Here is a 23,315-nt window from a genome sequence, read left to right on the forward strand (position 1 = left end):
ATGACTTTTTTGATATGATGATTTTTTGTCTGTTTTTGTAATATAATATGATAGCTTTGACTTTTTTTTGACATACATTACTATGATTTTTATTACTATGACATACTGTGACTTTGTCCTTCTGTTATACAAACCTTTTTACACACACTATATTATGACTTTATATTATTTATTGCCTATTAAGGCAGTTTTTTCTCGCCACTGTTGCTGTAACGCTTGCCCCTGGGTTTTGTTGGGACTTTGAAATTGTGTTGATTCTTGACATTTTGAGTGTATTCTAGTGTCCTTAGATGACTTCTGTTGTGATTTGACACTATAAATAAAATTGAATTGAATGACTTTGACATACTATGACTTTAAAAAAAAATACTTTTTATGACATACAATACTATGATTTTTATGACTGGAAAAAAATACTATACAGTGACTTTTTTCAACATACAACAATAATATTTCAACATGCTATAGTATGAATTTTTATTTATTGCCTGGCCTCTTTTTTTGACGCACCATGAACTTCTGACTATTTTCAACAAACTACTGTGACTTTCTTTATTACTTTTTATGACATATTACACTACTACTTTTTTCACATTATACTATGGCTGTTTTTGCCCACTGCACTATGATTTTTTTTGACTTTCTACAAAATTAATACTATTTATTTTCAGGTCTATATAATACAGTGACCACTGAGTTTACATTGACAGACTGATAGGAAACGATCATTTCATAACTGAAATGAACTTGAATGTGAATCTGTGAATTGTTGCCGTCCCTCTCTCCCATGGCTCCAACTGTGGGTGCAGCTACATGACTCTGGGGTTTACATCAACAACCACCACTCTCGGCCTGCATTCAAAGATGGAACAAAGGATGTTGGAGATTTAAGATAACCTCAGATGTGCATCAAAGAATTTGCAAAATTGTAAAGAAAGTCAGCATCAAACATGATGTAAATCTGTGTTGTTTGCTTGGAGGATAAGCATGAAGGTTAAATGCTACGGCAACATTAGATTTGACAGCACAGCAAAAGTCTCAGAGGAAATATTTAACATAACGGCAATGTGCTTCATTTTGTGCAGCTGATGCAGAGCGAAAACGTTTAAGGTAAGGTGACATTAAAGCGTGTGGTAGAGCTGCACGATGATCAACCATGAAGAACACGAAAACCACAACTGGCAGGACTGCGATAAGAGCCGACGCGCTCTCACAAACATCCTGGTCGGCAAATCTGGGCTGAGTTTGACGTCCGCGCCCGAAACACCTAAAGCTGAGACGACGTTGCGGGCTCATAGCAAGTCTTCTCCCAGCAGTCAAACCAACGTGACGGCGTCGAAGCCAAGCCGTCACTTAAAGCTGATTATGTCACCTTTCCAGCATACATGACTCAGCAAAGCAGAGATCCCAAACTCATCTTTCATTCAAAGAATTAAGAAAAACATGAGGCGTTAATACCACGGGAGGAGGATCAAACTGCACTAATAAATATGGTGATATAAACCACTATTTTTATCTTTAATTCCAATGTGGAGCTGCAAGGGAGAAGAGTATCCATTTCATTTTTACCGATCTATTACTTTGTTGTGTACAGGGTGGAGAGAGAGTGGTATTGATCATCATCTAACATGGAAATAAGTTTATTTCCCAAAAATGCTGGACCATTCCTTTAAGACATCGTGAAATCAAGACAGGATATAAAATCATGGAAAAGAACATTGCCAGTACAATCCATCCAAAGGTCAGACAGGCCACACATTAAGCTCCAGTATCCATAGCAGTCCCAGTTCCAGTGTCTAGTCAAACTCATTGACACAGTATGACGCTCTATTTAATAAGCAGGCTTCTTGATCAAATTTTCTTGAATAGGTGGAGAGGAGGTCGTCTGAATGTAGTCATTAGGCCAAATCAAGACATCCGTCGTGATGATTGGTTCAATCTCATGACTAGAGGGAAAACCCATCTGACTTCCATCCCATCCTAATCGTCAAGTCAAAACCAGCATGAAGACTAGCTTCTCCGTGCATGTTGCTGTTTTTAGCAACGCCGCAAATGAGTGAACAAATGTTTTCCAAAGAAGCGCATGAAAGATAAGCAGATAATCTGCTCGAACACACAGAAGCTTCCTGAGGCTAACCAGACTACAGCCCTGCTCCAGTGACTCCACTCCAGATCTGCCTGCCTTCATTTCGGCTCAGCGGCAGCAGCACTAATTGTTTGGGACAACCCATGTTTAATGCTAAATGGTGCGAGAGAGCCGGCACAAGTGAATACAATAAACTGCTTACAAAACCATGTTTGTTCCTCGGTCACAGTGAAAGGGAGCAGAAACAATCTTAAGGACCAGTGAAATTATGTTTATGACAAACGATATACAATCTGATGTTTCTCATTACATGTCTTATCATTTTCTGACTGATGGTCTTTATTTCTCTAATTATGTAACTTTAAATTTGCTTCTTTTGAATTTTGTTTATCCTACATGATGTAAACGGGGCTTAAACCACAATACTTTTTGGTAGCCTAGCAACCAAAATGATTTTTTATTAAAAAAAGGTCCAGTATATAAAAACTGACATTTCTGGTCTGCAACTAAGGATTATTTCCATTAATGTTTGGTCTATAAAACATCAGAAAACAGAGAAAACAATATCTCTGTACTATTTTTAACCAAATCAAATGCTTCCATTAAATATAAGTGGGTTTTGCAGGAAAATAAATGCATATATTCTTCTGAATAGAGCTCTAAAACTCGGGTATCATATCAGAATTACTACCAGCCTTTGATGCGAGCGATTATACACCAATGTTTGATTCCAAAATAACTCACTGATGTATCTCATATGTAACAATAAACCCTATAAAAGGTCACTCGATAAATATAGCCGACTAGACACTAGAAGCAGCACCAACACTGTTGTTACCATAAATATAAAATGGTATTGTGAGGTGCAGACAGACTCTTTAGCCCTGCAATATGTGATCAAATTGAAACGAGAGCACAAATCTGCCCCGCAACCAAACAACCTCAAGCAGCAGCATCTCTAAAGCCGTAGATCAAATAAAAAAAGACTCTGGTCTACAACGCCACCAAGAGACAAAACAAGCTCTGATGAACATTTGGGAGGGTTTACTTTAATGGATGCAGCGTTTCACCTTGAACATCCAAGTTTACAGCGTATTTGAGTTCAAACCAGAACGTGTTTCTCCATCCATAAGAAATGATCATGAAAGCTGCCAGTGTGCCCACAGTCAGTGGAGTCACTCCAAGAGGAGTCCCTTGAGGCGCCGTGAACAGAAGCTTGGCTCTATTGATTCAGTCTTCCTAAATAATTAGAATTAAATGTCCCATGACAATAAAAGCAAGGTTTCATTCCAAAAGGGAAAAGTCCATCGTTTGTACAGGACAGGCCAAGTCCTTGCCTACATGAGAGATCTGGTCTTCAGAGCCAGGACCATGTTACATCCCGTACAATCTGTACATTTTATTGAGATCAACCCACAAGTCCCTTTTATTCCTCAAACTATTTGTTTTTGCAAATTCTGTCTTGTCAAACTGAATGAATTCTTTGTTTTTCAAGTATATATCATATTGTGCCATCTATAAATTAATGCTGAGAAAAAGAATAAAGAGCTTTGTTCATGCAGCCTCAGTAATATGATGAAGCACAGATGCCGAACAGCGTTTGTCAATATGTAAGAGGATTATATTTTGCTGCCAAACGATCAATCACATCATTTTGAAGCAAACCTGGAGCTCAGAAAATCATAAGACAGTGATTGATACTTTTTACAGCACTGACTAATTTATGCAAAGTGCCAGTCAGTTAAAGTAACACAGAACTAGATGTTTATCAACATAAGGAATAAAATACACAAGAATACACTGAAAGACAAGAATGATTTTATAGAGCCAAAGTCAAACAATTAGTCAATAAATGTTTTTTTTACTATTGTTGAATCTTTGAGTCCTTTTTTTTTCTAGCAAAAATACAAAACTTTCCTCTTTTCTGCATCACAATTGTGAGGATTTCTTCATCTTCTATTCTAATAAACTGAATACATTTTGCGTTTTGGACTGTTGATTGGACGAAACAACATCCCTGAAGACTTCATCGTAGGATTAGTAAAATATGATGGATGTTTTTGTCATTTTACAAACCAAATTATTAAATGAGAATAAATGATTGTGCAAGTAACAATAACTTGCAGCCCTAAATCTCGGAAATAACATTTTTGGCACTTAAAATACCTTATGTATAGGGGAATATTATATAATATTATAAAACTAAGTATGCAAGCTATGTTATTTTAATGACTTTAAAACCTGAAGTATGCAGGAATACAGTATGTGGCAAAACACGTGTCCTTTTAAGACGTAGAATTAGCATGAATAACATTTTGGAATGACACTGCTAATATCTGCTGTGTGTTTGAGGTGACCTTTATATGACCTTCATGTCACTTCTTCATCCTTTGAGATTCTTCCAATAATACCTCCAGCATTTGCAGACTGCTTTAGATGTCTTCATCCATCCCACCAAAGCTCTTTATGTGATAACTATAAGATCGGGTTGATTTTATATTTAAGTGCAGTTTTGTTCAGCTCTCCTTAAGAAGACACATGCTGTAAAACATTAGTTGCATCATGGGACTTTTATCACTGCACAATATGCATATCCCATAGCCATAATGCTGGTAAGATAAAACTCCACATCCCTCCACTCAGCCTTAAGAGGCTTTTAAAACAGCTGCTGAACTTTATATGGCCTTCGCTTTAACTCCCGTCACAAACCTTGTCCACGGGTACAAAACCAGATGAAAGCTTAAAGCTCTGCCTGGTGTCGTCTGTGTGTGCGTGTGCATGTATTTGGGGTTTATCTGTGGAGAGCAGCACCTTGCATCATACTAAAAAACTGCTGCTGTGAAGGTTTGGCTGAATCTAGCCTCATAATTCTTGTATACATCTGAGCTGAAGTACGTGGATGAGTGACAGAGACCATGTGATTGAAGAGGCAGCGGCGATACAACGGGGACAAATGAGTTGTCAAGCAAGACAGTTTGATTGTCTGCCTCAAAAGGCATGTTGTATAATGTGTGACTGCAGGCTGGCCAAGACGTTCCCAGAAACTGCTTCGTCAGCAGAAGCGCTCCCTGCAAACAGCCGGTAGCAAAAACATCATCAACGTGCTGGAGGGAGTGCTCTTGGGCAAGACAACAGACCTTATTTTGGAAAAAGGTCTACTTACGGGTCTACTACTACTCACCCAACACTCACAGCAAACTACTGGCTTTAATGGGTCTGAAAATAAAAGACGTAATAAAATAAGATACACATTAGAAGAAATAGATTGAAAACTACAACTATTTTCATTATTGATGAATTGTTTAGCCTATAAAATGTAAAAAATTGTCAAATAAATGTCCAAGGCGACATCTTTTAATTGCTTGTTTTGTCCAACCAACACTCCAAAGCCTAAAGCTAATACGTTTACTATTAATTCAGAGTAAGAAAAGCACCAAATAAGCTGTGGTGTGTCAGTGAGGGTGCTACTGGACCGGCTGGGCGAGCTACTGGACGAGGTGAGACACAGGTGACCACAGCATCTGCTCTTCCTGGGCCTCATTCCATTTCAATTTCCACTTTAATTTGCTCTCTCGCATTCTGGCTAGCAATAACTCACATTTATGCGGCTCTGTGCGACGTAGACATGGCTGCTCAAAACCATCTGGGCAGGTGGGCGAGGAAAAGGTGAAGCAGCTAAGGAGAAATGGGAAGTGGCCCGACGTGGAATGACTTTTGGCTCTCAGCCCTCTGGCTCCACGAGGGAAAGCAATAAAGGTGGTCTGCAGCTGAGCCAACAGCTGACAGGAACAGGAACCAATGTTTGGCCAAGGTCAGGGGAACACACACACACACAAACACACACACGCGTATCCACATGGGGTGAGAATGCAACAGCAAAACAGGGTCAAAAGACACAGGGGAATGATAATGCGGCGACCCAATACTCGAGGGTGTCAGAGAGCAGACGGACAACACTTGTTCATGTGTGAGTGTGTGTTGCGTTGTGTTACAGTGCTGGCAAATGAGAGAGCCCTGTAATCAGTGTAGCTGCTATTGTTGGCAGCCGTCACCGGGCCTGGTGGCAGGTAGACATCATAGTCAGCACTACACACAAACACACACACACACACGCACACACACACACGGTAGATAAGGCCTGTGCCTGGTTCATTCATCCTGCTACACCGTGTGCCTTATCCTTTGTAGGCCAATGTATGAATAATTATCACCTCAAAATCACAATATGCACATTCTTATACAAATTATTGTGGAAACAATAAGTTCCATCCATCCATCGTAGAGCCTAAATTATAAATCTGCCAGGGAAATAAATTGGCTGGTATTAGCTTAGTGCAGATATATCTGCATGGGACGAGAACTAAAAAGAAAGTGCAGTACAGAAATACCAAAGACACTTATGCAGTAATTTAGACAGATTATCTCCAACACACTACATTGTTTTTCCACCAGACAGAATGACGACGTTCCCACTACCAGGCCAAACTTCTTCTATAACCAAACATTTTTTAAATTATGTCCAAAAGTGAATAACGTCCAATATATCATTATTAGTGATTAGTCAATTAATTGGTAGAATCAAGAGAAAAAAAGTGCAAAACTGACAAAAAAGAATCCATATGTGTGTGGAGTTTTTTTATAAGCTGGCTACCTGAAAATCTGCATGCCCAATCGCACGTCGCAGAGCCATGAGTTTGAGAAATAGCATGCAGTAAAAAATTAATGAGAGGAAAGAGGGGGAGCAGAGAAAATAAAAACAAAGTAAGTCGGAAGGCAGACGGAAAGCCGGAGGGGAGCTTAGTTCTTTTGAAACAGACGCTTTTTTAAAATCTCCTGGGAGTCCACGTGCGACTGCAGACCTCTGGGAAACTACGAAGGTTTAAAATCGCATTAGCCTACACACCTAAACCGCTAAATCAGGCTAATTAGGGAAGTAGGCCTCTGAACTTTACATTTGGAACGGATTTTTAAAGCAGACACTGTTATCCAACGTGCGATCTACAATCTGATTATCCAAAACAATTTCCTGATAAATTAAATCAACACAGTCTCAACGTCCCTGATTTGCCTTCACTCTAAGGCACAACATTCATTCAGAAATCAAACAATATCGTGGAACACTTTTTTTTTTTTTTTGCAGATATTAAACATTTTACTGCCACTCATGAAATGCAGCTGCAGAATATTTCTTTCATAGGGCAGACAAGATTCAGGACTTCAGAGGACAAAACCTGATGAATTATTGCTTACCGTATGACCGACATCAGAAAGTGTGGAAGGGAAATCCCGGCCCAGCTGCAACGAGAGGGGAAGGTGGTGTCAGTAATGTGTAGACACACAGACATCCAGATAGCTGTAATTACTTCAGCAGCAGACAAAGATTAATTAAGCAGTAGAGAGCAGAATTAATGAGGAGAGCACACACCTCAGCCAGACTTTAAAAAGTTCACACCGTTCCCCTGGAGACTGCAGAGAGTGTAAAGTGCATGTGTCGACGGAGATGCAGGAAAAAAAGGAAGCAACTTTCTTCGTTTTTTCCAGTTAAACACAGAGTAGATGTTACACAAATACACAGGAAGAGGAAGGGTTTTTTTAAACTTACATAGCCAGATGAATACGCTGTTTCAAACCAGATACCTGATATGCAATGTTTCATTTACACTCAAAGGTGAAGGGAATGCAGCTAATTGTCTGAAGCAGTGCACACAGGTGTAACTGAGAAAATTCATGCTCATTCTTTCCTCACATAGGCCCGTTGCTAACTGCGTGCTACAATCAGGCAGCTAAGCTTCCGTCCCTCTAACGCAAATGGGAATAATCGTTGCAGCTGGAACATGACTAAAACCTCCTCTAAATCATCTGTGTTTCATGCAGCGTTCATCCAATCCACCGCCGATGCAAAAAAAGAAGCCTAAATGTGGCACAATGTGTCCTTTCTTCTGTTAAAGCCACTTTCAAATATCCAGCTCAGACATCACTAAGAATATACTACCCGATATATGGGCTTGTGCAGCATCGAAAACAGGCCGCCTTTACATCACCCTCTAAATGAGAGGATATAAATAGAAAGCACTGAAGTCTAACTGACAGCTGGCAGCATTGCATTAGCATGTCATATGGCCGCTCTAAGTCTTGCACCATGATTGGAACGGTTCCCAAATCTGACTGGCAGCCATGACGCTCTGCAGCGCCCAGAATGTCTAAAGACCCCAAGACAAATGGTTTCAAGTTTACTGTCAGAGGATAAGTAGGTAATGCTGTCCTGTTTTGGCCAGATAACAAGGCCTCTTGTTGTGTGCCGGAGCTTGTCGTTATTCTAAATCTATATAAAGGACAGATTTACCACAAGAATTCAGAGCTGGTCCTTAAGATGAAAAACAGGTGGTGAGATCATGACGGCCAGATTTTTCCCAGGGCTGTTGAACGAAGGCTGGGACCGTCTTGAGCTATGAGGAGGGTTACGGAAGAAGGTGTGATATACAGGGACACTTTCCACCATCCTCATGTTCTACAACGTGTGCCAGGGGGAGAGATTTTACAGCGCATGTGTAGAAAAATATCTTGGTAGTTGAGTTTTGGAGTAACCTGAATCTTCATAAACGCTCCCGTAGCAAGCACCGATACTCCACGACACCAGTCCCTCTAGAATGTGGTAAGCGACGGTCATGCTCACCTTCCACGTCAGCCCTCCACACACACACACATAAATCTAATTAATTAGGCACTGATTCAGGCATGAGGTTTATCAATCACCACGGTAACGCATAACTCAGCTGAGAATTGGATCCCAGCCCTCACCCAGGGATACAAGTTTACTCAAGTCAGGTGATGGATGAGATGACAGGCAGACGTTCACAACATGCATCAGCTACATTGCCTGAGTAAATGTGAACACCCAATGTCATCACTGGACTGCAGTCCGTCTAGCAGCCTGTCTGTAAATATGTGTGTGTGTGTGTGTGTGTGTGTGTGTGTGTGTGTGTGTGTGTGTGTGAGAGGAATAAAAGCTGCACCTGCTGTGTCTAATTTCAAGAGGGAAGTTATATATTCAGCAGCAGTTTAAACCAGCAGTGGCAGCTCCAGGATATTTTGACTGTGGTGGCTTAGTTATTTGAAGAAGGCAAAATAAATGTGTGTAGCACAATAACAGCTATTTATTAAATCCCAGAGATCAAGTAAATACAGATATGTAACAGGGCAAACTGGAGAAAGGAGCGACTTGCCTGCATCAACTGCTTAAATCAAGCAAAAAGTACTGGTAACTCATAGTTTTTCAGAAAATACACTAATACTAATTGGATTGACACCAATACTACTTTTAAGAGCTACCTAGCTTATTTGTTTTTCTCCAACTACCAAAAAAAGTTGCTAAGTAAGTAACAGAGCAGAGCTGCCTTACCTTAAAATCAGGTGCCGTTTCTGGTCTTCCTCTGGGAAGAAGCTCCAACACATCATGTCGCAAACATCCAGGGTACCGTTCATAGTGGGTTATGGTAGGTCATTCATTCGGCCACGGTTTGGAGAAGCAGCGCTCTCAGGTTTGGGGCAAAGCAGCAACCGTCGTTAACAGGGTTAGCTTAGCTAGCATCAACGCGAGCATCATAATAGCAGTAATTAAAAGAGCTGTCTCGCTGTTTTCTTTCCCCGAGTTGTCAGATTTCACAATTTTCTCGACATTAGCTGTAGATAATGTTTTAATCACTTGCTTCTTGTATTTCTTCCAAGAAATTAACGAGATTAGTTTGAGCTAGCCCGCCATTCAAATTCAACCGGAACAAACGCTTTGTTCATTACGCAGTGTTTGTGTCACAGCGCCCCCGTGTGGCGGGGGGCGATACTACATCATAGCGCAATAACATAAAGTGCTTCTTTTGAGAAAAAAGGCTGATGCAGACAGTTTAACTGGAAAGTTTAATGTTCAGCATAAAACTTTGGGACAGAAAAAAAATCAATCTCTATTGATATACAGTATTTTGATATTTAATAGTGTAAAACATGAAGACATTATTTATCCTTCAGGTTATTAAATAGACTTCCCCTCAGTCTGGAGTTTTAAGACCAACGTCACGTCAGGAACTAAAACACTGGAGGAGACAGGAAATGCAGGACTGGATTATACAGTCAGATATAATCATCATCAAAACTAAATGAATATACTGTAAATTTGACAGGTAACAAAATCGACACACACACACACACACACACAGCTGAATCATCATTATAGCCTTTTTATTTCATTTGAATCATTTATAAATAACCCTCACAATTGCAACACAACATATGACAGTATCAATACATCCTGAGCAGACATCAATATTTAAGCAATTTTGATAGACAGAGACCTCCTCAGTGGAAGGAAATCTGTTGATTGAATGTATGTCGATCAGGGCGAGCACAATGTGAAAACAGCATTGTTCAGAAATATAAAAAAGGCATCCGTATCCATTTATTGTCCTTATGTGCTCATTACTCTTACTCTACCAGGAACCTGTATCATCACTGCAGTGAAGTGGTTTGGTATATTAGAGCATGTGAAAGGACACTAGCGAGAGAGAATAAACGCTCATCTGTATAGTCAAATGGAAGTAAGGATCCTCGTTTTATGTCTGAACAAACATTTTCCAAGAGTTGGAAAATAATTGGTATAAAATTAAAATGCACGCAGATAATAAAGCACAAAAAGTGCCTTTTAACAGTAGCAAGTAGAAATTTGATTATAAATTATAAATCAAACGCTGCATCTTCCTGATTTAAGGTCAAAAGTACAAATAGTTTGGATGCTTTCAAAAGATTTTGGATTTCAAATGCTTTAAAAACTCATTTACCTATCAATTTTTAATGCCTTAAAAAAGTGCACCAGAAGTTCCATCTATGCTGGTGGATGAAGCAGGTAAAAACCCCATGTACACAAAACACACATACCCTTGAGTACCCACAGTATTCACATTCAGACTAAGGCTGCAGTGTAAATTAAAGACCCCACACTGTTCATAGTATCGACCGCGTTCAGACCCGACGCACAGGAATAACCCTCATATGTAAAATCAACGTTTCAAAACATCACAGCATAGACGAGTCAAAAGCACCAAATGACTTCTAACGGATCAGCGGGCATGCTCGATAGCTCATATCACATGCGATTTAATTCAGCACTAACGCAACATGAATTAACATTTATTATTCACATTTTATGCAAGGATCACATTTCTTTCGCCTGATATTATTAACCTCTATTAGGCATTAATGGTTCAAAAGATCTGCTTGAGGAGAACTGATCGTCACAAACGCTGGACTTTGCCTTTTAATGCACCTGTCCTTGTTTTTCCAGGATATCCTGCTCCGTTTATCTACAACAAAATGATGTGTGTTGACTGTCCTCCTGTGTAAAAAGGGACTAGGCCAGAAATCTTAATACTCTTTGAGTGGTCATGGACCATCTATAATCCCAACAGCTGATCATCGATGACGTAGTTTTTCCTTTTCAAGCTAGTGTAAACTGGTAAAGTCAAGTCAGCGTAGAAACTGAATCTCTGTATTGCTCTATTGTAATGCTTAAGAAATGTAAATGTTGTATCTGAGTAGTGTGTAGGTTCTGGGATGCCAAAACGCTTTACAAGTAGGTTGTGCAAGAAAAATATAGCGCTTGGTTAGATTGTGGCGTTTTTTTTCCCCTCTCTCTTGTTTTTGATCTTTTTTTTTGGAGGAGTGTCGGCAACATCTCACACCACCCTCTGCAGGATGTAGAGGATGCCGATGCTGTCAATGGTGACGAAGGTGGAGAAGTCGGGGGAGACGTGGATCCGCTTCAACGCCGTTCCCCTCGGAAAGAAGGTCTGCAGGGCCTCGCCTTTCTCCACATCCCACCACTGGACAACAGACGGAGAAAGAAAGACAGAGAGACTATTGGAATGCTTCCAGCTCTTACAGAGTATCTGGGGTGGAAAAATAACCCAAGATAGGAGAAGAAAGTGCAAATTTGTATGCGGTGCTCAGCTAAAAATAAAGACTGGAAACATGCGAGGAACAGCCAGCTTAACTCAGTCCAAAAGGTAACAAAATCCAACTAGAATTAACACATTATAACTTGTTTGGTTAATTCAGAAAAAAAGCATAAAAACAAATAGTGGTGGTTTTATGTGGAGTCGTGCGCTGGACTAGTTTTTGGCACGGTGACGAAAACATGCATCATATAACATGTCAATTAGTGAACATTAGAGGAGCTGGTAGCTGGATTTTGTTCCTAAAATACTAGACTAACACGCTACTGGCTGTAGTTTCATATTCACTGCACAGATATGACAAGGGGATCAAAGTGAGTACGTTTCCCAAAATACAGAGCTATTCTTTTTATCACATTTATCCATTTGGGCACACAATATCTCAAAACCTGAATTTTTAACCTGTTTTTGGAGCTTGATAAATGTAAGAAATAGTTTTTTTCTATACAAATGACGCTTCAGGAAGCTTCTCACACTGTAAGCCTTTTTGTCCCAAGCAGCTGCCATGTTGACTTGAAGGAGCACAAACGACAGAACTGGGGTGCAGTCGAATAGTCTTTTTTGCTTAGGAAGGTTCCTAACTGAAGAAGTGACCCGGAAGTAAACAAGTGGCCGCCATGATAAGAGCTGTTCGAATTCTCTAAATGCATAGGAAAGGAGCTCCAATGCTTCCTTTCAGAGCTCCTTTAGCATAGGATGCAACGGACCTTCCTATGCCATAGGAAAGGAGATTACGCCGACCCACAATTCTTTGCGAGAGCAACATTTAAAGTGCCGCACACCTCGGCCGTTCATGAAAACAAACGATAGGTGCATTTACATATTTAACAATGACTTTCATGCAGACAGAGTAATTGGAATAGTGATGATAAATGTGTGGACAGTGATAATAATTTAATGTTTTTTTTTTATTTATTTCAATCATGTTACAAATGTTTGACAAAAACGAAACTAAAACCACAAATGAAAAGTAAATAAAACAACGGTCAAACAGAAAGGTGGAGCTGCTGGACCTGAAGCCGGTCAGTGAACCAGCTGTTTATAAAACCAACATGTGGAGAAGTGGAAGATGCGCTTTTTGTAGTCCATTATTGTAGTTTCTCCAGCGCAGACGCACGTCAATCGCCGGTGCCGATCATCAGCTGTCAATCATCAGCGGCCGCGATATAATGACGTAGCTTAGTGAAAGTCCGGTCGGATTCTCTGAACACCGCGGTCGACTATTCCTAAGTCCTTTTGAGTTCTCCTATCGCCTTTCCTTAACCCCGTGACGTTTTCCCCAGAGGTCAAGGAATAGGAGATAGGAATAGGAGTTAGGACCTTATTTTTTGACTATTCGACTGCACCCCTGCTCTCAGACGAATTGCATTAAAACAAGCAAGAAATCCGAACTTTGATTTCTTATCGCACCGGATACTGCTTATCCCCGGTCTCTGATTTGTCTCCAAGATGCATCAACCAGATGCATGCCTTGTTTTTTTTTGTTGGCTACAATAAATAAAACATACTATCACAATGTGTGATCTAGTTGAGGGCGTTAAAACGCTCTCTGGGACAAGTAAATTAGATTTTGATTTATTGCCCGTTGCAGAGGTACAGGACAGTAGAGGTACATTGGAAATCTTGTGCGCATCTCTCGGAATCAGCCAAGTAATAAAGAAGCGTAGAAAAGGTATACACTATTCACAAAGCACATGCCATATGCAAATAAACACACACTATGAATGTAAATAATGGCAAAAGTTCTGCAGTCTGCACACAACTTTATCCAAATCACAACTCGAGACAAAGTCAGAAAGAGAGACACTGACTACGAGTTTTGTTGCTGCCAAGGAGACCATGATGAATTTAATAGTATTATATTACCAGACTCAAACACATACACACACACACACACACACACACACACACACACACACACACACACACACACACACACACACACACACACACACACACACACACACACACACACACACACACACACACACTCACACACACACTCTCTCTGAGGCTCCCTCAAACACACATACATACACACACATAACCCCCACCAGCTTTCCTGAGTGATTCCGTTTAATCTCGGTTTAAAGCTGACATTTTCCATTGAAGCTCCATCTCTGGGATGAATCATCAAAGGCACATCAAGTCAATCATTTTGAGCCTGTGTGTGTGTGTGTGTGTGTGTGTACATTCAACTTTGACAATAAACATGATGACTCAAAATTGTCCCTCTTCAATCTAAATAAGAGACGACACAAATTCAATCAATCGGCTGAAGTTTCAGTGTTGTGGTCGTCTGTTTTTGTTCGGAAGCTTCAGTGGCTCTGCGAGAGTGTGTGTGTGTGTGTGTGTTTGTGTGTTTGTGTGTGTGTGTGTGCGATAGAGTGAGGGGGGGGGAAGAAAGCAGGCCAACTTCTCAGTCTCCTGACAGACAGGCGGACCGACAGAAAAGATGACGGCAACAGATGTCTAGCTTACAGAACAATCCCAACACACACACACACACACACACACACACACACGGAGGCCATTAATCACGCAAAAAACTTCCACCTCATTAAAAAGTAGCTCATTTGCATATTTCAGATATGGCATCGAAACACGGTGAATGCCTCAGGTTTTCTTCGTTCCTCTCCCCAGATTGCCAGTCCATAGGTCTGCTGCAGTGTGTGTGTGTGTGTGTGTGTGTGTGTGTGTGTGTGTGTGTACACTGAAAAATAGCCAAGCATATTTCTGCTGCTGCAGGGGGTTGGCCAGACTCTCTCACACACACACACACACACACACACACACACACACACACACACACACACACACACACACACACACACACACACACACACACACACACACACACACACACACACACACACACACACACACACACACACACACACACACACACACACACACACACACACACACACACACACACACACACACACAGGCATCATTGATCATTCAACTAATCGCTATTGAGAACTTGTTAAAAAAGAAAGTAGACAGAGAAATTTTCCCTAACATTAAATGGAAGGAAATAAAACGCTGACCTGGAATAAATGGTAATGTATTCGTACATGAACAAGACTGTTATTTCCTACAGACTTCCTGCCGTTTCGGCGTGTTACTTATGCAGTCTCTAACATCTGTTTCTTTGCTTTACTCTTTCTAAAAATAACTGGTCCAGGCTCACTAGGGTAAAGATGGTTTTTGCTGGTGTTGGACCAGCTTTACATGGAACAGAGCACGGGTCAAGTCTGAGCTGTAAATGTAAGTGCAGGCCAGGAGCTGGGTCATAGTTAAGTGATTCCTGGTTCGACATCTTTACACAGGTCAGAGCCAACCATGAACCCGAATGGATGTTTTGTTTAAAAAAAGGCCTGAGATGACCGAGGCCTGCCGACCCACACGTATTAATAATTCACCGTGCAAACAGGAATCCTGCTTTCTCTCCTCATACATGTGTCCTTCTCTGGCCCTTCACTAGAATCACCCAGGAATCAGGCAGGAAAACAGCAAGGGATGAAAATCACTATAAATATAAGTGCGATTAGAGGCTGCTTCACTGAATTTTATATAAATCGTATCGGTTTACATTAATGCATACAGCACCGTAATGCGGCTTAAAAGCGAACATTTAGTCAAACTAATTAATGTCGTGTTTCTACATGGTTCATAGATATAAACAGACACTGAATCACGGGGCTAAACATAATTAATCATTGTTTTGTGAGCTATTTCGACAACACCCTCTGAAGATTACTGGACTCACTGCATGAGGTCTTTGATACACAGAGGGAGAAACAGATGGAAAACAACTGCATAGTGATGATATGCAGCAGCAACGGCTGCAGCATCTCGGATTTTGACGTAGACTTTTTCCACATTGTAAAGATTCAAAACGTCTTTTTGTTTCACATTCCTCCATTAATGTGGATGATTTTACTTCATGCAATGTAAGCTGGTGTTTGCAGATTTCTTGCTGTATTTTCAGGCTAGGAGGGGCGTCTCAAATGTATTTTTACACAGATATGTGTTCCAGGTATGTTCGATAAGAGGCAATTGCTAACAATATGAAAAAGACAAAAATCTCATCTCATTCGGCGCAAAGAACCTTTCAAGGTCACACAGATTCCTACAGCGTTGTTTCAAACTCTATTTTAATCTTAACTCATGTATGTTTTTGTTGACCTAAAAAAAGGCTGGTTTGAAGGTTGTTAACACGGAACATCAAAGGCAGCAACATATACACTTTTTCTGGTGAAGTCATTAAATATAGATTGAATGTGGATTGTTGTGTCGAGATGAAGAGAGAGGGGGAGACGCGTGGCCGGCTGAAGAAAGCAAGACGAGATAAAAAGGTGAGATCGATAGAGAGGTGGAGGGTAGAACGAGGATAGAACCAGAGCAGGTATCAGAGGAGGGAGGGAGAGAGAGAGACGTTTGCTTTAAAGTGTAACGGCGTCTTAATGGAAGGAAAAATGGCTGCCGGCTGGCGAGAGGGCTGACAGCCAAGACAAAGAAATACCAGTCGGATGCCTGCATGTATAAATACAGAAATAAACAGCCAAACAGACAGACTGAGACGAGGGAGAGAACGAGTAGAGGAACAACAACACTGAATACCAGGACAAACAAAAGCAACAGACGAATGATGAAACCCAGTGACAAAACAGAAAATAAAAAAAGTGGGGGGAGGGAAAAAACGAGCTACGACTCCAACCGGGTCTAGAAAAAGGATTAACAGAGCGATGCATGGAGGGAAAAGAATAAATGTTTAAAACCCATCAGTTGTCTCGGCGGTGGGATGGAGGGAAATGTGTGGACAGGAAGTGTGAAAAAGGATGTTAGCTGCAGAGCGACTATGAGGGGGGGAGAAAGGCCGTAAAATCACCATGTTGAATCATTTACACCAAAGGACGGTGACGAGACGAGTATTTCTGTATGAGAGGGAGACGCAGGGATAAAGAAACTGTGAGATTTCTTTGGTTCAAGATGAAGAAAAAGCAGAGATGAGTGAAAACGAACGTGCGCGTGGGAGAGATACGATAGAAGGCGTGCGAACGCAGAAAGGTGCAAACTCAGATTAAAGATGTAAAAATGCTGGAAACGGAAAAAGACATTCATCACGACTAACGGCGACACATAGTATGAGTCTCTCTCGGCACGTTTTGTTCTCTCTGGCTCTTATCCTCGGAGCAGATAGCCGATGTGCTGATAGCGACACCATCGCTGTGGGACCAGTGATTTATGGGGGAGCTTTAAATGTTAAATGACTAGACGGTACGTGTGCGTTTCTGTTGTGGTGTTGAGAGGACGATGTGTGTGTTTGTGCGATTGTCTTGGGTTTTGCTTCATGGTTGAAGGGAAATATCTCTCAAACATCAAGAAGAGAAGTGAATGCATTAGCATTTTCATTTAAATTACAATCTAATTTCCGTCACGCAAATATTATCATGGAGATTATTCCGTATATAACAGCCTGCATTGTTGAATTCCTTTATTGAATTCACACCAGTCCCAGATGAAAACATGGTGAACAGGGTTGAGACATAATTAAACTATGCAGTGGAATTATTATTACTGTTTTATTAAAAATAAACGATCATTTGATCACTTTTTTGTTCTACATTAACGAAGAGTTTGGTGCAATAACAACAACATAAAGGGCACTATACAACCGACAGCAAAGAGAAAAGAAAACAATTAACAGGGGATCTCTAAATATAATACACAAGCAGACGTGTAAAAAAAGATAAAAGAGACAAAACAAAAACACTAAAATAGCAGCCTAAATCCCCACGGTAACATGACAGAGATGTATCATGTGACAAGGCGTCTATTTGTGAGAGGAGAAGCTGTGGTTGTATTGTATGTTTCGGATATTCAGTATTCAAAAAATATTAGCAGTATAATGAATACTGATGTTGGGAAAGAGTAAGAAGAGACCAGCAGTAGGGGACGGAGAGTAAACGTAATGACAGAACCCTCTGGTCACTGAACCCTTATCTGTAAAGCCACACCATTCAGCGTGCTCAGATAAGCTGCCTCTCACATACACGCGGGTTCAAACCTCACATCTGGGGAAGCCGGGAACGCGAGTAACCCCCCGCTTCATTTCAGCTCAACAGCGGCAGGAGCACTAAATCTGCTCCGACAGGCCCTCGCCACCGCTCTGGCGGCGCTAAATAGGTCTGCTTATTCAGGTTATCGGAGGGAGAGTCGGCCCCGCTTACAGAATGGAAATACCTGTCCATGTGTGTTCCTGCGAGGGCCGGACAGACGCCATAGGTGTGAGTAGCGTTTATTCAGAAGGGGAGGAGGGAAGTAATTCATCTTCCGCTTACATAAATAGCCCCGATACAGAGTGCAGCGGGAATAGGTACAGTTTCTACACTTTATCAAGAAAAATCACTCAGGCACACAATGCAGGGAGACAGGAGGGGATACCAGCTGGAGTAGATCTGGGCGATTTTCTGAGGCCACCTCTATTTCAGAAAGAAAAAGTGGGGATTTAGTGTTTGTGTGTGTGTGACCAGGCCAAGAGTCTTGCAGAGAGGGAAACAGTGCGACACTGAGGTTGAATTATTCATCCAAGGTTCTATCCACTGAAATATTGATGCTCGGATAATCCCCTACACATCGCTCCTTCTTTCTTTATTTCCACCGGCAAACACTTAATCATCACAGAAGTGACAAGATTTATATATATATATATATATATATATATATATATATATATATATATAGGGAAAAGGAAAACTGAAATTGAAGAGAAACAGAGATTGTGCGTCCTTGGATTAGAGAGCTCGTTATTAAATCTCTTTATTTTTCCTCCTCTCGCACACCTTACGGCACTCAGAGGAAGAGATCCATAAAAAGAAAGTAATAGAGAGAGAACAAGATACATCAAAAGAGAACGGGAAACGAGAAAAAGTGAGCTGGTGGGGAAACGAGGAGCTTGCGAAAAAAAAAAGATGAGAATGTAAAAAAAGATAATGCGAGGAAGAAACACAAGAAATGATACAGGGAAAGGAGACAAACAGTGATGAGCTCTTTCTCACTGGATCAGTACTGACGACTGAATTATTTTGTCCTATTTTAATGGAATAGCGGCACACATTTATACTTTTATACTATGCAGGTCCCGCTCCCTTCAAGTTTTCCATTAATGCAACTTTTGCCACCAACACCCAAGGATTAGTTTGACATTTTAGGTAAACGGGTTATTGGCTTTCTTGCCGAGAATTACATGAGAATAGGCAACACAATCCACCTAGCACCTCGAACACACTAATTAACACATTATCTCTCGCTCGTTCTATCGGCACAAAACACAAGGTTTCCGACTTTTTCCAGGCAATCAAATCAACGACTCTGGTGAGAAAACAGCAGAATAAGTGTGCAAAAAGAATAAGAGAATTAAAGGCAAAGGAGTTTGTGACTAAGAGTGTAAAAGCAAGTCGGGGAAAGAGAGAGCTGGAGGGACGAGAACGTCAGCCTGAGTGTGTGCATCCACACATTTTTACAAAGCATACATCCCCACCAGCTCCTCCATCACCCATCTCCACGCTGCCTCATTGTGTCTCGGTGTGATGTGTGCACACAAAGGGCCCTTCTTTTCCAGCCAGAGAGACAATTAACCCTGGCTTAATGAGCAACGCAGGGGAAACAACTGCCTTCTAGAGACAGATAAATATTTCACCAGCCTGTGTTTATACCCCGAGCCTGACAACAAGAGCACAGAAACCAGGGCATATTTGTTCCAAACTTAACTCTTTCAAAGTTCTTCACTCCCGATTTGTCTCACGCGGAAGTTGACGACTACAAAGTCAAGGACCTCACATCCAATCTGTGTGCATTTTGACCACACGAGGGAAGGAACGTGTGTTCAAGAGACGTCTCGGAAACGAGCGGAAGACAAAACGACGGGAGGAAATTGGAACAATAAGATTCTGAGGGAGAAGATAAATGCACTTTCAGGAGCTGTTCTGCATCTTGCGAGTGTGTGTAGGTATTTTTAGAGGCAGGTCTTGCCGCTAAGCTGGAGCAGCACTGCGGGGTGCTTACTTCTAAAACAGCGTGACAAGGAGAAAAAAAGCGCCGAATGAAATCAAAAGTGCGAACGCTGCCTGAACCGACGCGGTGGCCCGTTTGCACCGCCTCATTTACATGCGCGTCCCCTCAGAAGCGGCAGTCATCAAAATGTGTTGTTTCCATCTGTGGAGCAATTCTGAAGGAGGTGGGGGAGTGCAGATATCAAGGAGAAGGAGGTGGGTGTGCAAATATCAGCTAACTAGCCCGTTAACCAACATATAGCAGCGATAACACCCATGAGGGGGATCTTTATGTTGCTGCGCAAAAGTTTAAAAGAACTGCCGGGGGATCAGATGAAAGGTTAATGAACCCTATTTGGGAATTCAGTCATTGCCGTTGCAAGTAATGTGTTCGGAAAGTTTTCTTCAAAGCGATGCTGAAACATTAAAAGAACAACAAGAAGAGAAGACAAGAAAGTCAGCCAACTCCCTGATCGCCACAAGAACTGACGCAACTATTAATAAAGTAAATCAATGGACTATTTATGAACCGCCCTGTGTTCGGGGTTCTCTATTTGACATTCAGAGACGTTGATAAGGCAGGAAACAACTATTTGCGGTGTAAAGATAAAGTGGGGTAAACTGCTGCTGCTGTTAGCTCTGTTAGCTGCTAGCTTTGCCACGGCCATGTTGATAGGTATGCGTACAAATTCGCAGTTAGCACCTTTAAGGCCAGTTCTGTACAATGAATGGAGAACTGTAGTCTGTGGGTCCTGGTCAAGTTTACAGTATAGCCGGCTGCCATGACTTTCCTCAAACCACTTGGATGTGAATGTATGCGTTGTTACAAGCTTGTGCCGGTGGCTTTGACATATAGTTTGAGCAGTAGAAGTGAAATGTTGAGGTAAATCTGGAGTGTAAAAGTGACATTTCTTACTTCATAAAATTGTACATGGGTGTAGTTGAATATGGTCTGTGTAAGCAGGAGTTTTACTCCAAGGGGGGAAAGGGGTCCTTCTCTCTGAATATATTTGAACACTGTAGCTGTTTAGCTGTTTAACTGCAGTGAGGTAGTACTGCCAAACTAAATTCATACACTTTTTTGTTGCCCTTACACGTCGTACTGTGGATTTAAAAGATTATTCTATTTTGACAGAAGTTGCTGTTCCTCTTCCTAATATTTCATCCACTCTTTTTTTTTACCTGTTAGAGGGTTTTGGGGGGAGTTTTTCACTATTTATATCGAAGGGGTGGAGTAACTATTGGGTCGAGGTAACCTTGTTTAAAAAAAACAAACAAAAAAACAGATGGCAAAGTGTCTTATTTGTCTGGTTTAAAACATGAACTACAGCGACTGATGTCTGTTCAATCTTCATTGTTCTGATGCTACATCACAAAACAAACAGCCCGCTTTGTTGCCAGTTCCAACCAAAAAAATCTTGCATATGCATAAAGTTATATTGCTGACTTGTGGAACAGGATGGAGGCAACATAACTCCAGCGTGAGAAAGACAAATGAATACTTGGACTGACTGATGTTGAGCCTCGAGAGAAAGCAGCGGGGTCTTTGCCAGCGCGGGAGAGCGGAGACACATTTACTTATGGCTTCGTCAATCTCATTATACAAGAATCTTGACTGCTCGATACCCCATTCATCCCTCAGAGAGGCGATCGCTGTCCCGTTCTCTCAGTCCCTGTACTGCTCGCTGCTGTGCAACTGTTTCTTAATCTTTGACAGATTCTCCGTCCATCAAACGTCTCTTCGGGGAAGGTCAGCCAACCCTTCGCTCCTGCATCTCATCACGTCTCGCTGCCCTTCCCCGCTTTGCTCTACTCTGGCTTAGAGTGACGACTGGCTGCAACAGTTCATCACCCGCTGGGCCGTCGTCAGGCTCAGAGAGAGACAGGCTGAGACCTGATGGGTGATGTCACGGCTCTAAAGTCGCGACAGAGAGACGCAGGCTGAAGGCAAATAATAGGTCATCTATTTAAATAAAGATGGGGTTAGGACGCTCAAGGTAAAATGTGATTATCGTTGAATCAGTGGTGTAGGTCTGTTTGCAGGAGTGCTGATTGTGGTGCGAGGAAAAGATGTTGCATGGGAGATTTAAAGTCGATCGAGTTGCCTCCAACTAGGGCAATCAAGCTGCACCTTCTGTGCGGGGATCGCAAAAATTCCTCTGACGAAGCGGAAGCAAGAAACTCATCAACACTCTCCGTATCGCCAAAAAAGCCAACAAAATCTGCACAGACTATGACCAAACATGAGCAAACATACCATCTCAGCTACCTCTACCTTTACTTCAATAAAGAATTGGTTAGTGAACTCAAAAACATCAGAAATCAGTGGTGTAGGTGTGTGTTTGCTTGGGTGCCGAGTGTGTGGATGAACCCAATGATAGTGGGGCGATCAACACCTCCAGGTACCTGCTACATTAAAGGGACAAACACACACGTAAACCAACTGGGGGGGGGGGGGGCGTCACAGCGACAGAAATCTCCGACGTACTGTACAAAGTAAGCATCGTTTTAAAAACAGCATCACAGGAAGAACCGCAGCGCACATGTGTGGAAAATCTGAATAGCTTGGGAGCGTTAGTTTCCGGCGAGGGAGGGTGGCTTCAACCAAGAGTGGACAGGCAAAGAAAAATGACAGCAACACGAGAAAAAAAAAACACAAGAAAAAAACAAATGTAGGTGTGAAACGGAGAGATAAAGTTAGAGGAGAACACAGAGGGATGATGTCTGGTGGGAACTCGGAGACAGAAGGAAGGTGAGATAAGGTGACATCGCGTCCCTTCTCCTCCCGTCGCAGGCTCGGCTGATAAGTGATGTCTGACAACACTGGTGGCAGGAGAGAACTGTCATCTAAAACACTCCCATCCATCTGGGGAGAAGCGCTTTGGAGATGTGTGCGTGTGCTACGGATGTCAGTGTGGGAACATGAAAGCGAATAAGAAAAAGCAACCGTGCGACGCCTCTGTTCCAGTTAAGAGTCGACATGTTCTTTTATGTTGTTGAACACCATCTATGAACCTGCAGCTCAGGTTCTTTTTTTAATCTTGTGATTTACTAGCGTGCACATCACGTGTGCGCTACAAGCACGCTGCTGTCACAGCACATTGCTGCCAACTGTAAAAAGGGAAGAAAAAGAAGTGTATGGTGCATAGAAACTCTATGATGTCCTTCAGA

At 41.6% G+C, this 23,315-nt stretch overlaps 1 protein-coding gene across 1 annotated transcript in view; it reads right to left on the reverse strand.

Annotated features, from left to right (window-relative positions):
• Nucleotides 1–10,294: 10,294 nt before the first annotated feature.
• apaf1 (apoptotic peptidase activating factor 1) overlaps nt 10,295–23,315 on the reverse strand; it is a 38,544-nt gene continuing 25,523 nt past the window's right edge. Inside the window, 1 exon segment of the mRNA XM_084039288.1 lies at nt 10,295–11,952. Coding sequence (XP_083895414.1) covers nt 11,806–11,952 — 147 coding nt within the window. The 3' untranslated portion in view covers nt 10,295–11,805.

The sequence above is a fragment of the Eutrigla gurnardus genome (assembly GCF_963514095.1).
Source record: "Eutrigla gurnardus genome assembly, chromosome: 21".
Classification (NCBI taxonomy): domain Eukaryota; kingdom Metazoa; phylum Chordata; class Actinopteri; order Perciformes; family Triglidae; genus Eutrigla; species Eutrigla gurnardus.